Genomic DNA, 17,548 nt, shown 5'->3' with positions numbered 1-17,548 from the left:
TATAGTTTATTGCATTGTTTGATTGGCAACCATGGTTCTGCGTGAAGTAAAGAACACAATACCCCATGGTGGTCAAGTCTTTGAAAGCTTGGTTGTTGGGCAGCTCAGGCACAGGACGTACTTTGCCAAGCTTGGCAATTGATTGGGCAAGTAGAATATTATAATCTTTTGAAGACAAGGGCATGATTGACTGGATAAGAACCTACACTATGGACTATAATTTAATCAATCCATCCATACTATTAATGCGAACTCTTAAATTCCCATCATAGAATTGTTCTTTCTCAGCCTTGAGCAATCATGGGAAAGGAGGCCTGCAATAGTAAAAATGAAGGGGTCAAAATCGAAAGAATGAAAACCTGTGCCTTAAAATATCATCTTCTTTTATATATATATATATATAAATGCTCCTTGATCTATTTATTTCATTGAGAAAGAGACAATTTTTAGAATCTTTCTTTGTTATTTTCGCTAGGTTCCATAGGAACAATATTCTACGAAAAAAGAATTCCAACTTTCTAATATAGACATAATAATCGATAATACAACGGATTATCATATATTTTCTCTTTATAAACAGCTATAGTAGTTAGTTTCAAATATATATATGCATGTGTACGCGTGCGCGTCACTAATATCACTATGATGACAATGCTCAACCGAGGAGTCCTCATCTTGAGGAAGTGATCATCCTTTTCTTGCCAAAAATAGTTTTCCTTGGACCTTGCATTTTAAGTTCATTTGATTCTTTGGCTACGAACTTGACCAGCTTATTTGTCTCCACGACCCAATGCGCAATTGATTGCTTTTTTTTGGAAAAAATAAAGAGTCATTGGGCAACTTTGTTGCTGATTGTTGCAAATCTGGAAAAAAAAAATCCATGACAGTAGAACTGGAGGACTAGTAACTATTTAAGCAAAAAAAAGAAAAGAGAAAAAAAGCTAACTAAACCTTGCAAACTCAATATGGCATTGGGTTAAATCAACTCATACTGGAAAAAAAGCCTTGACTAGATGAACACATATGTGGGTGTTTGAAGCACTCAAGTAGAAGTACTCAGAAAGTTTCTAGAGGACACAAATTAGTTTCACCAGAAAGCTACACATTTGCCTTCTTCTACTTACCCCAAGCAAAGCCTTGATCCAAGATGCATAACAAGTTCCAAAACTCTATAAAATGTGGAGTCACCTCTCAACATTCAAACTTTATAGTTTATAGGAAGAGTAGTCATTTGTCCTCAAAACCCCAAATGAGCAAAACCATATGAAGGGCTCCAGACATAGTAAGAGAGCAATCCTCAAAGACCACAACTGCTCAGAGCTCTAGAGACCCATCTATTCTCCATCAACACCCACTAGGGTTGCACATCACTCAAAAGCCATGCCCTAGCATCCCCACAAGCCTTAAGCTTCCCAAACCCTAAAAAAGGCCATCATTCCCCATGCCAAAAGAAAAAGGATAAATCCCTCACACATTCCCTTGCCCAAAACCAGTTCACATACCTCACCTTGAAAATAATGAAAGAAAAATACAAATTTCATCAAAAGAAAAGAACAAATTAAAGGAAAATAAAAAACAGAGGGCAAATCTCTCTCCCACGCCCATACCCATGCAAACGCACATACCCAAACACTCCGAAAATTCTTGAAAGAAAGGAAAGCTCTCTCTCTCTCTCTCTCTCTCTCTCTCTCTCTCTCTCTCTCTCTTCCTTTATATCTTTTGCCTTTAACTGCTTTCTTCCTTCCCTGCCCCATGGGAAGACCATGGGGAGGAGGGTACAGCTAACTGACCGCGGGCAGTGGGTGTGGGGGAACATTCTAAAGACTGGCTGGGCCCGGGCAGCAGACGGGGCAGCTCTTTTTTTTTTTGTTTTTTCTTTCACATTCACCCATTTTCTAATATTAGATTTATTTTCAATGTTTTGTTTCCATTGCCCTGTTTGGCTTTGGCCTTGGACTTGGAGTAAAAGGTCATTGCGACTCATGCCGAGAGAGAGAGAGCGCTCCATTCCAACACTTTATTCTCTTCAAATAGATACTTTAATGAGCTCCTCAAAACAAGGATTTGAAGGAGAGTACAGCCTCCCTCCCTCCACGCCTCCCTCTCTCTCTCCATCTCTTTTACTCCTCCTGGCTGCCTTCCATTGTTCTCTTCTTCTGAAAAATTCTATTTTTTTTCACTTCCACGCATTGGTTTTCCAGCTCCCACTGCTCCAATCCTAATAGCTTAGCTTCTTTACTTCAATATCCGAGCCTCCACTTCCAAAGCCCATTTGGGAAAGAGGGAAAAAATTTGATTTTTCCTTTACTAAAGAGACTGTGGCAGGGATCCTGTTAGGTTCCTTTGGTCCTCTCAGACAATAACAATTGGAAGTTTAATAGTTCAGTAAGGGAATGAAAGGACCCAGCTCTTTGTTTTCCATCAAATCTCTGCTTTCCTGTGTGCTTCTGTGAAGAATCCAGGAAATAGTGTTGGAAAGAGGATTGGGCTTGTTTCTCTTTTTTGTACTCCTCTTCTTTTTGGTAAAACATAGAAAAAGATCCAATTTTTACTGCTCTCCTCCCTTCATTCATTCCAAGTGAGACCCTAAATTCGTGGAGAGCTATACGAGGGGAGGGGGAAACCATTGCTTTGCTGTATGAGGGTGTTCTGAAACAATGAGAGATGAGAATTCAAAGAAAAGCAAGGTGTTTTGAGTGCTTCTAATTATCTGTTGAGTAATTTTTTTTTTAAAGAGTCGCTGCATTGTGTCTCTTAGATTTTTAGTTTAATCCTGTTTTCTCTCCTTTTTATGTGGGAGAAGCTCTCATGGTCCAAGTCTCTGGTTAGGAAATGGTTCAACATCAAGAGCAAATCTCAGGACTTTCATGCAGATGATATTGTCGGCCGAGGTAGCTCTCTCTTGTTCCTGTTCATCTCACAGTTCTTTTCTGGTATTTGGCGTCATTTCTTTACTTTTTAGTAGTGGTTTGGTTCATTCTTCCTAGTGTTTTAGTCAAGGATACTAGCTCCATTTCTGAAACAGTACAGATTGGTTCATTGAATCTTCTGTTTCCTCTTGACTGACTTCCGAGTTTAATTAGTAGTAGTCCAATCTTCTCTTATATTATTTCTCCATACTCCTTGTTTGAATTTTAGTTTTCTGTTAATTAGCACACTTGGTTGTTCAGTGACAACTGGTTTTTCTTTTCCTCTTAAAAAAAAAATGAAAGGCTAAAAAAAAAAAACACTTTTCTGCCCAATTCTTCTTCATCTTCCTCTTTTTTTCGAACGGTGCGTTCTTTTCAGGAGGTGAAGATGAATGGAGGAGCAGCTTCTCGGAGAGGGAGACATACACAGTCAAGAAAAGCAAAACAGGTAACACAGTGCCATGCTCGCAGACTAACAGCTTTGGACCACATCAAATCAGCCGTTAGCTTTTCTTTTTGTTTTCATTCTTTTCGAAATTCCTTTGAATTGTCTGCCTACTCGGATGAGCTTCCTACTTTTCTCACTGCAATTTTCCAATTGAGCCCTCAGAGAGATTGTGCAAGAGGAATCCTGATCAAGTTCGGCGAGGAAAGATTGACCTCGATGCAGCTGAAGTCACAGAGACTCTGGACTTCAGGCAATTCAAATCAAACCCCTCAGAACCTCACTCATCTCTCAAGCTTCTTACTTTCTGTGTTTCCCAAGTATAGGATGCTATGCTAATTCTCACTGGAATCCTCTCTTTTGGTGAGTAGGATATTTGTTGCAACCTGGAATGTAGGTGGGAAGTCCCCACCAAATTATTTGAATCTTGAGGACTGGCTCCATGCCTCACCCCCTGCAGATATATATGTCTTGGGGTATATTCCTCACCTCTACATATATTATTGAATCTTCGAGTATTCGATGAACAGGCTATGGAACTTCGACCGGCTAACTCGAACCTCTTTGATTTCTCAGGTTTCAGGAGATTGTACCTCTGAATGCGGGGAATGTTCTAGGTACAGAAGACAATGGCCCTGCAAAGAAATGGGTGGCTCTCATTCGAAGGACTCTGAACAATCTTCCAGGCAGCAGCAGCAGCAATGGCAGCTACCACACCCCCTCTCCGATTCCGAACCCAGTTGTGGAGCTGGATGATGATTTTGAAGGCTCATCATCAAGACAAAGGAATTCATCTTTCTTCCACCGCCGTTCGTTCCAGTCCCTGAGCCGTAGCATGAGAGTGGATGGAGATATCATGGCCCCACAACCAAGGCTGGAGCGCCGGTACAGCGTCTGCGATCGGGTTATGTTCGGTAGCAGGCCGAGTGATTTTGATCCTAATTTCAGATGGAATGGGTCTTCTGATGATGAGAACATTGGCGGGGAATCACCCAGTACTGTCTTCTTCTCGCCAAAATCTTATGGTTATGGTGCATCCTCATCTGTGGAGGAGAGAGATAAACCAGGAGGGCAGTCTAGGTAATCCCTCAGAAGATTGCATTCTCTGATTCAATTGAACATCTGCATGTCATATCATATCATCTTTCTTACTTTAGTTTCCACTCCTGCAACCCTGTGTAGTTGATTTTGGATGTAAGTTCTATGTTATGATGATGATTATTGAGTCACATACAACTCCCCTGGTTTAATCTTAAATTCGATCTTTGTTGTGGTACTAGATATTGTTTAGTTGCAAGCAAGCAGATGGTTGGGATATTTCTCACAATATGGGTGCGGAGCGAAATCAGAGATGATATAAGGAACCTGAAAGTCTCCTGTGTTGGAAGAGGATTGATGGGTTATCTTGGAAACAAGGTAAAGTGTTATTTATTCTCATTTATTTCCCCTACATACATCCTTGTATACCTCTGGTTATTAGGAGGCTTACCTTTGCTAACTCAGCTATTTGATAAGCTCATAGTGGAGTTACATCTTGAATTATATTAGGTGTATTTAGTTTGGAGATAATGATTTTCTTCTATATTTGGTAAAGCTTTTGCTATGATTTTCAGTTCTGTTTAGAGCAAAGTGTTGTGTTTTAACAACATTTGTTTTGTGAAAACATTTATTTAGAGAAGACAATCTTTAACTTTTCCTTCCAGGGTTCAATTTCGATTAGCATGTCTTTGCACCAAACAAGCTTCTGCTTCATCTGCTGCCATTTGACCTCAGGGCAGAAGGATGGAGATGAGCTACGGAGGAATTCAGATGTCATGGAGATCCTGAGAAAGACGAGGTTCCCGCGAGTCCATGGACTAGGCGATGAGAGGTCACCTGAAACTATCCTTGCGCATGAGTAAGCTAATTCCTGCTAAGTAGCCAACTAAATGAGATCAATGTTCACTTATTTTCTACTAGTTGCTCACATATTTTCCGCTCATTTGTAGCCGAATTATATGGCTTGGGGATTTAAATTACCGAATTGCTCTTTCGTATCGCTCTGCAAAGGCTCTTGTTGAAATGCGCAACTGGAAAGCATTGTTGGAAAAAGACCAGGTAGTAGGGTAATCTCTTTCTTTGTTTTTTTTTTTTTGGTAAAGCTATCCATCTTGCCACAATTTTCAAAGTACTGAAACTCTTTCCAAAGGGTAGAGGATTTCTTGCAGGTATAGATAATGCTTTGTTTCTTCTCATGCTTTACTTTATCTTCTTTATATGAGGTTTTGGTGAAGGAAGATTTTGTGTGTTTTAGAGAAAGACATGATTCTTCTAATCTATAATTTATTCCTTTATCTGTGGTCCAAACCTTTTATTTTTTGAATAAACAGCTTCGGATAGAGCAAAGATGTGGCCGAGTCTTTGAGGGATGGATGGAAGGAAGAATATACTTCCCTCCCACATATAAATATTCAAACAACTCAGATCGGTATGCTGGAGATGACACAAATCCAAAAGAAAAACGTCGAACACCTGCATGGTTAAAACTAAACGCTTACCTTTTTTTCTGAGAAAATTGGAGAAAATTCTCTGACTTTTTATGCTTTCACTGAAGAAGCTAATTGAGTTTGCATGTACTGTAGGTGCGATCGCATTCTGTGGCATGGAAGAGGCCTCAACCAGCTGTCTTATGTTCGTGGAGAGTCCAAGTTTTCTGACCATAGGCCGGTCTACAGTATTTTTACAGCGGAGATCGATTCCATCAACCATAGCCGAATTCAGAATCTGAGTTGTTCTAGCTCTGGGGTAGACATTGAGGAACTTCTTCCATACTCACATGGCTATACAGAACTCAGTTTCTTCTGAAAAGGTGCAATGGAACAAAGCTTATATCAAAATGGAGGGCTGTACTCCTTTTGATCAAAGAAAGGTATTTTGGCTCCACACATATTTCCAATGATTTCGAACATAAATTGAAGCTATACACTATGTCCTCTTTGTTTCCTCTTTTCTTTTTCCTTTTTGAGTTATATAGGAAGATGCACACAAGCATATGTATGTATATATATACCTATATATTTTTCCCTCATCTGGTGAATGACAAGGAGCTAGTACCCTTGAACTCGTTTTATTACATATAAAACATGAAAGGGGAGTTGTTATACCAGTGGAGATATAGGAAGATACTTAATAGAATTGATTCAAGCTTATAATTCGCTCTAATGTGGTATCTGACATTTTCTACAAACAAACTAGGATTTTCTGAATCTGCTGCATCTAGCTGAAGAGTAGCAACCTCTCTAAGGAGTCGGAATATATAAATTGCCCAGTAAGACAGGTAACTGTCCTCATGCAAACCATCCTTTTGGTAAAATCAATTCTTGATATTCAGTTTTGCCAACATTATAATATGGATGATTTTATATATATATATATGCATTCGCATCTTCGACTGCAAACAACTCTTGGTCCTCTAGCTTTTTTCATCAAAGTTTTGTCTATACATCAATTGGACAGCAAGGATCCATTGAAATTTGTATACTAAAACATTTATCTCGTTCATCTATAATTCTATTTAAACATGTAACTGACTTCATCTATAATCTTGCTTGCAGAGACAATAGGAAGAAGAGGCTATCCCTCAATCAATAATCTAAAGGCAGCTTCTGTAACCCTCTTCTTTTCTTATTGACTTAAATTTTAGTATTGTTTTAGAGTTCTCACCCTTTTGAATGCCTCACTGTTTCCAACAGGCAGGTGTGCATCACGGTTTTGTGATATAGTCTTGATCACCAAACATGTTCAGTGAAAGAGCTGTTTTCTGCGCTAGCTCGCTAACTACATCACTCGATCAGCAGGCTGGTTTGACCCTCTCAAAAGCCTCAATCTCTAACGAACAAAAAGGCGATGCGCATCAGCAAATCGATCAAGAACTAGCTTTAGTCATCATTTATTCTTTTGCAAGTTAACAAAAAAGAAATGGTGAGCCCGCATGATAAAAGAACTCCTGAGAGGCATCGACCAATATTAGCATGACAAGTGGGCGTCGTCAATTATACCGTTCTAGATTCTTGATATGATTCTTTTGGTTAGGTTGTAGGGGAATCTTGCAGTTGAGGTAGCAAAAGGAGGATAAAAATTGATAATCAAGTGTATAGTTCTTTTTCTATTTTATAAGTTGAAAAAGGAAGTGAAGATCTGAATGCATGCTCATAGCCGTGGAGATAAAGATGTGTAGGCTATTATATTCCATTCAGAGGGCATGGGGTATGGTTTTAGCTGAAAAAGGCTATTCCATTGATTTTGTGTACAGAAACCTGTCTCCTGCTCTTTTTGTTGCAAAAATTATGACAAGCTAGAGAAGGACAGATATGGTGGGCATACCTTCTTTTTTTTGTAGATATATGGTGGACATATCCTTGGACATGAATTCGGAACTGAGAGGAAAGGACACAAGGGCTGGAAAAAAATTGTATCAAATAAAATTTCAACTTTTTAATGGATGGTGGAGGGTCTTAAACTGGGTCCAAGTGTCAGCATTTGGTCACATAAAGATTTCATTGAATGATACTCATACAAAGACACTACATATTGATTTTCTTTATGTTAAAATATGAACATACCCATATTGAATAACCAAAACTATCTCATTTCCATATTTTTGTATTAGGTTGTATTGCAATTTCTTGTTTATTTGTTTTTAACGAAATCTCCTGACTTTTTGTAGCTGAAGAAATTAAAATTTCCTTTAAGTTCTACCATCTACAATGATGTTCATGTATAAAGTTGATGGGCTTCAATTGTGCATAAATCCATCAATTTTAACATCCAGAACAGATCTAACATAAGTATTCATGAGCTGTAATCAACTCTAAATTTTTGTTTGATTTAACAGAAAATGAATGAAACAGTTTGTCATTTCTTGTTCTATCACTAGACAGAATGTATTGGATGGAATACGGTTCGAAAATAAAAACATAAAAAAATGGCATTAGGGATCAGTCGGAGGCGGGTAGGAGCAATTTCAACAGATGGAATAGTATAGTATACAAAAGATGCTTTATGCATTCCAATTCTGTATTTGAGCAAATAAACTCCAATTCTGTCGAAGATTATCTCTAAAGGGAACCTCTGATAAGTATAAAAGACAATATTCTCTTATATGACTAACCTCAAATTTTAGTCTACTAGCAAAAGACACATGCAATGCACGTTAAAAGAATAAATTAATAAGAAAGAATTCAAAGATTGAAAAGAAGATAAAATTCATGAGTTAAATAAAGAGTATCAATATTGTTGTTAGTTTTTAATTTTAGAAAAGTCCAACAATTGGGGACGTGGATAGGAGATGGATAGAAATGTGTAGATGAGAAGTAGAGGATTAAATAAAGGCATACATGGATTAACTTAATCATATTTTTCACAAATATTTTGGAAGAGAGAAATTAAGACTATTCTAGCCACAAAATTTGACATACAAAATCTCAAATGATATATAGTATATATATTTAAACTTTTAAAGTAAAAAATAATAATAATTAATATTGATAAAGTTATTAATAAAATCATACTTAATTTTTTTATGGCATCTCTTTCTCCAAAGTCAAAATCGTGCTTTCCTTCGTGCCTGCATGGATATGGATTAGTCTATTTTCTTTTTGTTTGGAGGTATAAAGTTGACTTATTAGCTTGACCCGGATTTAAAACATTTATCTCATTCATGCTTAATTCTATTTAAACATATTTATATGATGGCATGACTTTCTTCCACAAAGAGGGGGGGGGGGGGGGGGGGGGGGGGGGGGGGGGCGGGGGAGAGAGAGAGGGGGGGGGGGGGGTGCTCAACTTCACTTTTTGGTGCTGCCAAGCAATTTTTTCCATCTTCATTGTGTCTATATGCCAAGGTATTTCAATTAATGTAGAAGCGGAACCATCGGCGCATAAATAAGTCTTATTGTTAGAAATATTAAATTAGATAACTTAATTTTAAATTTTTGGTATATGTAAATCAGAATTTTATGCAGAGTGTTGTTTTTAAGCATAAAAGCCATTTTTTGCACTTTGATACATGATTAGGAACAAATATATATTTTTTACTATAAAACAGGGTACACAAATAACTTTGCTGCATGCTTCTTTCAAGGTGGAGTCCAACTTATATCGGCAATCCACCTAGGGTTGATTGAACCTATGCCTATCTTTCCTGATGAGAGTAAAAGAATAGGCAATGGAGGGTTATGCAGATTATCAAGTAGTAGTATTGTGCACATCCAATGCACATGAAAAGAGACTAAAATGTTGAAAATAACAAAATAGATATGATTAATCTATTTTATGATATTTGAAAAAAATTAATAATGGGTTGAAACTGGGCAATAGCCTAATGAAAAGTTTCCATCATAAAAGTACTAGCATTATGTACGTGCAATGCGCATATCCTTGTAAACAAAAAGAGATTTAAAAAGTCTAGGGGTTAGAGAGCCGAGTCAAGCAGAGTGTCGAACTGCTTGGCTCAACTTACTTAGCATGGCTCAATGTATTTGAAAAGCTTCTCGAGTCACTGAGTTTGGCTAGAGCATAAGCAAAGGTTTAGGCAAAGTTTTCCACCAAGACTCAACTAAATTTTGAGTTGAGATTCAATTGAGTCAAGGTGAGCTTCCTCATTATTTTCGAACAAAGCCAATATTCAAGCTCAGCTCATTTATCGAGCATTTAAAAAGTCTTCAAGCTCAACTTCTTTTTTAACTAAGCTAAACTCGGTAGACTAATTGCCAAGCTAAATTCAAGTTTCTCATGAGCAGCTTATGGGTCGGTTGCAATGTTAGACGTCTCCAATCAACGCTTGAATTGTAGAAAATGAAACCCCCTCTTTGAATCTACCTCACTATTCTCCTCTCTAATCTCGAATAATCACCTTCCACTCTTGTCCATGACTTCTTCAAGGCCCAATTATGAACAAATCTAGCTGAACCGAGCTTCCACTAGCTTGAACATAAATGAATCGAGCTTGAGCTTGACTTGTTCAGCTTGTGATGAGCTCAAGCTAGGCACAACTTATCTGGGATTGGAATGTTTATACCCCTAATTATCTATCCAATGTTTATACCCCTAACATATGAATAATTGGTCTAAAACTAACAACGACTTGATTCTTTTGGGAAATTGACCATAATTATCTAACTGGGGCATTGGGGCTTGGGAATTTTTGATTGAAGTTCTTGTTTGAATAAATCATTATGCGATTATGTTAGCTAGCTAAAGATCTTAGTTTTATGTATGTATTCTAGTTGAAGATTTTGGTTTTGCTTGGAGTACCTAATTATCTAATGTTTCATGTAATATAATTTAGTATGTTTGGCTTCCCTCAACTCCCTAGTTGAAATTTAAATGAATTAAACTAGCTTATTTTTGGAATTTAAATTACCTTTTTGTTATAGTTATAAATGACCTTATACTAGGCGTATTTAGAATGATATTTCTTAATGCATACTATTTGCCAGTCTTACTGGATAAAAATTAAAATTAGAGTTAATCATAAGTTGGAATTATAAAGAAGTACATTAGAATCTAATAGTTTTAGATTAAGTAGGACCAAGACAAAATATATAGAATGTAGCATTGTAAAATTAGAAATAAAGATGATGGTGAAGTTGAAATTAAGAATTATGAAACTTCTAGTCATTATCATTATCAGTATTTAGGATCCATTATCTATCAAGAAGGAGAGATTGAAGAAAATGTTATCAAAAGAATTAAAGTACATTGGATATAATAAAAAAGTGCAACTAGGATATTATATGATTATAGGATACCTATAGAACTAGCTATGCTTTATGGTATAGAATATTTGTTAATTAAAGAATAATATGTGCACAGAATGAGCATGACTAAAATAAAAATGTTGAGATGGATGTGTGGTAATGAAAGAAAAGATAGAATGTGAAATGAAGTAATTTGTGGAAAGACAGAGCTAACAGTAATTGAGGATATGTACAAAAAAACCGAGGAATGCATCAATATGGAGTAATTTGAAACATGTAGAAAGAAAGGAGTAGAGATAGACCAAAAATTACATGAGATAAAATAGTAAGGAAGGACTTGATATCATTACATCTTGTAAAAAGTATGGTCCTAAATAGAGCTACATGAAGAAAAAGGATTCGTATAGTGGGCTCCAATTAATTTGAGATTAAGGCTTTGTTGAGTTGAGCATAGGTGCATCATTATTTTCTTAAAAAAAATGATGAATTATGCTAGCACTATTCATAAATGGAATTCAAAATTAGCATGTGGCTAGGCACATCCCAAATCAGTCATAATGAGGTTGATTGAGTTGACATTTGCAACCAAAATCTCTACAATGAGGTAGCAACTACATCTTCTCTATTGATTAAAATTTTCACATAATCTTGCTTAGCATGAAGATTTTAAGTTTTAACTCACTAATGTAGAGTTTGTGAAATCATAACAGCGCATGTCAATTTTATATGCATAGCCTTGTGATTCTAAAGGGTAGATTACTACTTTCTCCGAAAGGAAACTATAATAATAACAGAGATGAAAAACAATGGATGTAATTTGTTTGATTTTTGAAACCTGCTTCTCTCTCACACACAAACATACATAATTGAAAAAGAAGGGGTCGTGCAACATTAACTACCACTTGCCAGAAAATAACAACAATATAGCATTAACAAGGTACTCGTCTTTAAACTTGGACCTCTCGACCCAAAGTATTAGACCTTTCTACAACTACTCCAATCCTGATGGGATATCAATATTATGTAGAAAATAACCTAATTTCTAGAGGAACACATAACGCAAGCAAGTTTGCCATAAGCTAACAACAGGCTATAAGACAACTTTTCTTCCTTTAATCAAATGCCTTTGTAATAATTAGATAGAAATGAACATGGAGAATTCTGATTATGCCACACCTTCAACCATGAATCGATTTGTTCCTCGAGTAACCAAAGCTTCAAAAAAATTGTCTTAAATGGCTTCATCATAGATAGCAAAACCTCTACCTCCTTGAAAGGTGGTTTAAATGAACCATCAGCATCCACTTGAAATCACATTAAAGTATAGCTCACAAAAGCATTATTATCCCAATTCACCATAGGCTTACTCAAAGGAGGAAAAAACCCTTTTAAATCTGGAGAACACAGGATCGGCTTTGATAAAAAGTTTTATGTTAGACCTATGATAAGTTGTTACTGTATCAACTGTCTCACACAGCCTAGAAAATCCTCACTAGTTTTTTGAGAGGCCAAAATGTGTGCAAGTCTTTTTGTGTGCTGGGATATGGGCTTGTTAAGGCTAGAGGGTATTACATACTAGGGTTTTAAGAAGCAGAGGATTTGTTAGACCTTATATTTGAGGCCAGGTCTTTGCATTCTTTTCATCCTTAATGAGCATCCTTTTATGATCTCAAACCATGAACCACAGCATCAGGTAAACAATGTAAATCCATGCCTGCTAGCAAATTCTTGTTTGTGCCTCTTATTTCTCCTTGCTGTTAAAACTAATATAAATTTAATTTAGCAATTGTGGGTCTCAAGTAACGAAAATATGATCATTGTTCTAAATAAAAAATAAAAAGATAAAGAAGCTTATAACCAGCTACATATCCCATGCACTTAATGCTCTTTACCACCCTGCATTGCCACATGCTGATCCATATGAAAATTCATATGGAGGCAACAAAAGGATAGTAGTATGGAAGCAACAAAAGGATGGCAGACAAGGAAGGCTTATATATCCCCACACAAAAGCTTTTCTTTTCTAACATGAAGATATGTAAAAAAAAGTTCGCCAAACCGGTATCAAGAACTGTACCGGTACATTATTTGTGCAGTACAGTACAATCGGTACGATCTATACTCTATATCAAGATAGGCTTCTTGCACTTTTTTTACTCTGGATTGCCTGAGTGGTATGGGTGAGTGTTATGGGTTAGTACCAAGTGATACTGGATGGTTTTAATTTGTTCAAACTAATTCAGTTCACATGCTGAACTGAACCTCGATACTTATGATATTGTCGGTATAGGATGGTACGAGTCGGTATGGCAAATCTTGATATTTTAAGGTGGCATATATAAAAAATACCACCGTCCCTTCAAAATTTAATCACACATTGAAACACTCAAGAGAACAAGATGGGTTCTGATTGATGCCTAAAACAATAAATCCCAAAGTAGCAAATACCTGCCTAAGTACCCGAAGCGTTTTAAATGGAGTAGCTGAAGCAATTAAATGAACCATGCCAAAGAAGAATTGTAATTTTTCCTCTTCTAGTTAGTTTCACTTTTGAGAACCTTCTTATAAGTTTTCTCTCCAGTTAATTGGCTTTACTTTCATATTTAATGATAATCAGAAAGATTTGTCATTCTATTCCTCCTTAAATTATTGAAAGATTTCTCTTGTTCTTCTTTATTCATTTCAACTTTAAGGTACTTGTGCAAGGAAAGACCCTTTAATATGTCTGCTTTTTATAGTTTCAAGTCCTAATCTTGAATTTATACTAATCAAAAGTTCTTTCATACGGCTAAGAAGAAGATCTCCTACATTTTAATTGGTCTTGGTTGATGATTCAGGGTGAAAATATTACTTGAAGGTACAAGCATTTGATCACAAAATGCATAATACTTTTTGATGTGTCTAACATATGAGATATAAGGACATATAAAAGCACATATCTTCACTAGTCTAGACAACGAGGCAAAACTTGTAAGAACAAACGATTTTAATGTTAAAATGATGCCTTCTTTTTGTCTGTATAACTGTTTGAAGCAGCAGCAAAATCTTATCCAGCAGGATGCCTCAAAATCTTATGAAAGAAAATGTATCATCAATAAATTGGATGCCACAAAAGATCAGTATTTGATGGTCATTTTGCAAAGAGTTGAGAAGGAAAATAACAGAATATCATTATCATTTCTAAAAGGATTAGTTTTTTCTCTTTAATGATATCTTTTTAAGTGTTTCAAAAGGGAATCACCAGAACAATAAAATAATATCACATATAGTGCATTTTCGTTACCAATTTTTTAAATATATTCATGAATCACATCACTTGTTCATAGCAAATATAGAAACACTTGGTGCTACATCAATCCCTTAACATGACTAAAGAGCAATCAAAGAGAGAAAGAAGTGGTACCATCATCAGAAAGAAAACAATTGAGTGAAAGAAAACTCTTGTGGGCCAATAACAGCCATCTCTAATCCTGTACAAGATTCTTTAGCATCCATAGAATTGACAATCAAGGAGGGGGACAAAACAAACAATCTAAATCTTTGTCATTCTTCAACTAAGGTGCTCCTAAGTAAATACAAAGAAACTATAGATGGTAAGTGGAAGATATTTGCATGAAAACATCTGTAGTTAGGGAACCAGCATCCTGCTAAAGATGCGACTAGAAAACTGAACCTTTTCCATGTCGACCGCTCCATTGACTTCTTGTGCTTCCAGATTTCTTTTCTACATAAGTTGGACTGACTTCACTTGCTTTAGTGCTGCTCGTCGTCAACACTACTCCCTCCTTCTTCATCTGCTTGGCTCGACAGAAAGGAGAGCAAAATGCACGCATATACCTGCATAGCAAAATCTTCAATGTCCTAATAATGATCTTCAAGAGAGCAAACTTAATAAGAAACAAATCAAAACAAATAGCTCCATCGCATAGTTGACAAAAATTTCACTAGTAGGAGTCAAGTGTGCGGTCAATGACTTTAGAATTGACTCCATAAATGGGCATTCTGAAATACATATGTTACCGGATTAATCAAAGTATGATTCAACTCTTTCAGAATAACCTGATAGTACCGTTTGGATTAAGGAAGAAAATAAGGAACTCTAATGGGTTGATCTATGTCATGATATGATTTCTTCTTATCAAAAACTACATTCCCACACGACTGTGGTCACATAATATGGCTATGGACATTTTTTAGATCAATATGGTATTATAAATCTTAGTAATGAAATTAAAAAAAAAATACAAGGCAAAGATACACTGTCCAACCAAGCTTATGGATTCAAGTGTATACTTAAAAATTATGCAAAGAGATGTGTTCTTTGATGGTAGTCAAAGATGTTTAGAATTCCTAATTAAATAAGTGCACTTGATATTACTACGTGTTGGGGGAGTTAGAAACATAAGAAAAACTAATGCCATTTTTACAGCATATAACTATATTTGGAAAGAAAATAAGGAACTCTAATGGGTTGATACTTGACTTAAAAGTCAGACAAGGTTCCCATTATTTTTTTGGGTTCAGGTTAGGTCTTTGGCATGAAAGAACATTTGATATTCTTTCGCGTGTGGACCATCCGATGGGGATGAGCATGTTGAGATTGGAGCGGATGATGGAGTCGAAACTGAAGAGTCGTTAAGGCCAATATGCATGATTTATCAGAGTAGCACAACAATCAAAAAAAAAAAAAAGATAGGATAAGAAAAAGTGAATCATTAATCAACACAATGTAACATGATTCTTTAATGGTGTTTGAATAAGCTAATCAGAGACTCCAATCAATAATGGTATCAAGACTACAAAATCCACAAGAAATAAAAAAATGAACTGCGGATATTTAATTCTTTTGGAAAATAAAATATAAGAAAGAAAAGAAGAACAACGGTCATCCTGGTACTTAAAACAAGAAAGCTCTCTGATCAAAAAGTTGGCATTGAACAAATTATGGATTCAAGAAACTGAGCAAACTAAATCATCAGTTCTTTGAAGCAAATCAACAGAAAGGGTCCAGCACAAATCCAAAAAGGGAAGCAAGGAACAATAAAAGATTCGATTTTGATGAGAGGGGGCCTACCCAAACATGTATACGGGCTCGGTGGCTGGAATCACCTTCTTACATAAGAAGCAAGACCTGAACAACTCCCCAGGCTTCTCCGGAACAAAATCCTCGGTGCTCGGCTCTTGACACGAGGCCTCCACCGAAAAGATCACCGGGGAGGTCAGGCTCACCTCTGGAGCCTCCTTCCCCACCTCTGAGAGGATCGGAGCCCTCGGCGAAGCTATCCTTGTCTTGGACGTCGGAGGCGGGGCCTCCACCACCTCAAGATCAGTCTCCAAATGCGGCGGCGGCGGAGGATTGGTGACGGCGGGATTGGCCGGAGACGGCGGTGGTGGAGGAGTTTGAGGGGATCTCTCTTCCCAAGCGTCGGCGGGGTCACGGCAGAAGATCTTGTCGAGGGGACTGGCCGCCCCGAAGCTGGAGGACCTCAACATACGAGAGCGCTTCCCCATGGAAGTGAGATGGAGAGGATCGAGAGGCTAGGGCTTTGGGGTTTTTCACATGGAGATCGAGTTAAGGGTTCTACGGTTATAGCAGAGGCGTGGAAGAGGTGGAGAGGTTTGAAAAGTTTTCCCTCGTCGGCCGTTGAATTTGTTTTACTTATTTTCTTTCTTCCTCGATTCTGGATACCGAATTCAGTTCTAATCCTTTTGAGAATTTCGCCGGCTTTGACGGAGATAGGAAGCGAGGTTGTTGAAAGATGGGGATAAATGTCATCGCGTTGGGTTATAGGAGAACAAAATCTTAACCGATATCATGATAAATCCAAAAATAATAAAAATAAAAAGTGTTAATGTAAAGATTTGTTAGTTAAAATATTAAATTTAAAAAATAGATGATCTGAAAAGCTCATGTTGGACGATGTTTTGAGATTGAATGGCACACTTTACCGTGACCGAACATAAATAGTTTTTGGCTCTTGGTTTTAGACTCAAGCTCAATCCATTGGTGTGACCACATCCTGGTGCCTATAAAAAAGTTTGAGTAAATTACAAAAATTCTGTTGATATTTACGTTTATTATATGTATACCTACTAGTTTGTAAAACTTACACTTACACCCAATTAAATTAATGATATTAGTAATTTTGTTTACCTCATATAAAAAGTCAAAATTATCCCTGGGTGATGAGTAAATTATAAAAAGCTCCCTAGAATTAGAAGTAAATTATACTTATATCCAATAGTTTGAAAAATCTATGCTTATCCCCTAAGGTTTGTTTTTATCTAGCACTTTAATCTATAATTTAACAGAATGTTAACCAAACCACTAACATAAATGGAACCTAAATGCCATGTCAGAAAAAATTTAAAAAATAATCAAACTAGCCTTAGGTAATATAATATTCAGCTAAAGATGAGATCAGCCGTGATGTGCAATGGGGTTGAGCTTAATC

At 36.7% G+C, this 17,548-nt stretch overlaps 2 protein-coding genes across 4 annotated transcripts; one reads left to right on the top strand and one right to left on the bottom strand.

Annotated features, from left to right (window-relative positions):
* Nucleotides 1–2,522: 2,522 nt before the first annotated feature.
* Nucleotides 2,523–7,217, top strand: LOC103718090 (type IV inositol polyphosphate 5-phosphatase 7). 3 transcript variants are annotated; one of them, XR_015986958.1, is made up of 14 exons: nucleotides 2,523–2,687; nucleotides 2,804–2,891; nucleotides 3,289–3,357; nucleotides 3,520–3,607; nucleotides 3,726–3,830; nucleotides 3,931–4,434; nucleotides 4,635–4,770; nucleotides 5,058–5,251; nucleotides 5,343–5,451; nucleotides 5,724–5,872; nucleotides 5,976–6,262; nucleotides 6,589–6,670; nucleotides 6,948–6,991; nucleotides 7,086–7,217. XR_015986958.1 is itself a non-coding variant. In XM_088721582.1 (11 exons), exons 1-11 carry the CDS (start codon nucleotides 2,658–2,660, stop codon nucleotides 6,196–6,198), a joined length of 1,695 nt encoding a protein of 564 aa, XP_088577708.1. In that variant the 5' UTR covers nucleotides 2,523–2,657; the 3' UTR covers nucleotides 6,199–6,319. The 3 variants fall into 3 exon arrangements, 1 of the variants encoding a protein (XP_088577708.1); XR_015986959.1 differs by lacking the exon at nucleotides 6,589–6,670; XM_088721582.1 differs by lacking the exons at nucleotides 6,589–6,670; nucleotides 6,948–6,991; nucleotides 7,086–7,217 and having other exon boundaries at nucleotides 5,976–6,319.
* A 7,535-nt stretch (nucleotides 7,218–14,752) lies between these two features.
* LOC148703360 (uncharacterized) lies at nucleotides 14,753–16,876 on the bottom strand. The gene is made up of 2 exons (XM_088723039.2): nucleotides 16,168–16,876; nucleotides 14,753–14,930 (listed from the first exon to the last, which is right to left on the bottom strand). The coding sequence occupies exons 1-2, from the start codon at nucleotides 16,602–16,604 to the stop codon at nucleotides 14,753–14,755; spliced, it is 615 nt and encodes a 204-aa protein (XP_088579165.1). The 5' UTR covers nucleotides 16,605–16,876.
* Nucleotides 16,877–17,548: the final 672 nt, after the last annotated feature.

Source organism: Phoenix dactylifera, chromosome 5 (assembly GCF_051530095.1).
Source record: "Phoenix dactylifera cultivar Ajwa chromosome 5, Ajwa_hap1_PhDact_Kaust_v1.1, whole genome shotgun sequence".
Taxonomy (NCBI): Eukaryota; Viridiplantae; Streptophyta; class Magnoliopsida; order Arecales; family Arecaceae; genus Phoenix; species Phoenix dactylifera.
The sequence above is the reverse complement of the archived record's forward strand: the minus strand, read 5'-3'. Positions and strand labels throughout refer to the sequence as shown.

Coding starts and splice junctions, on each gene's coding strand:
- LOC103718090 (XM_088721582.1), top strand. CDS start 2,658: ATGAGAGATGAGAATTCAAAGAAAAGCAAG. Junction 4,771..5,057: donor TGGGTTATCTTGGAAACAAG/GTAAAGTGTTAT, acceptor TTTTCCTTCCAG/GGTTCAATTTCGATTAGCAT. Junction 5,873..5,975: donor AAACGTCGAACACCTGCATG/GTTAAAACTAAA, acceptor CATGTACTGTAG/GTGCGATCGCATTCTGTGGC.
- LOC148703360 (XM_088723039.2), bottom strand. CDS start 16,604: ATGGGGAAGCGCTCTCGTATGTTGAGGTCCTCCAGCTTCGGGGCGGCC. Junction 14,931..16,167: donor GAGCCCGTATACATGTTTGG/GTAGGCCCCCTC, acceptor TTTGCTATGCAG/GTATATGCGTGCATTTTGCT.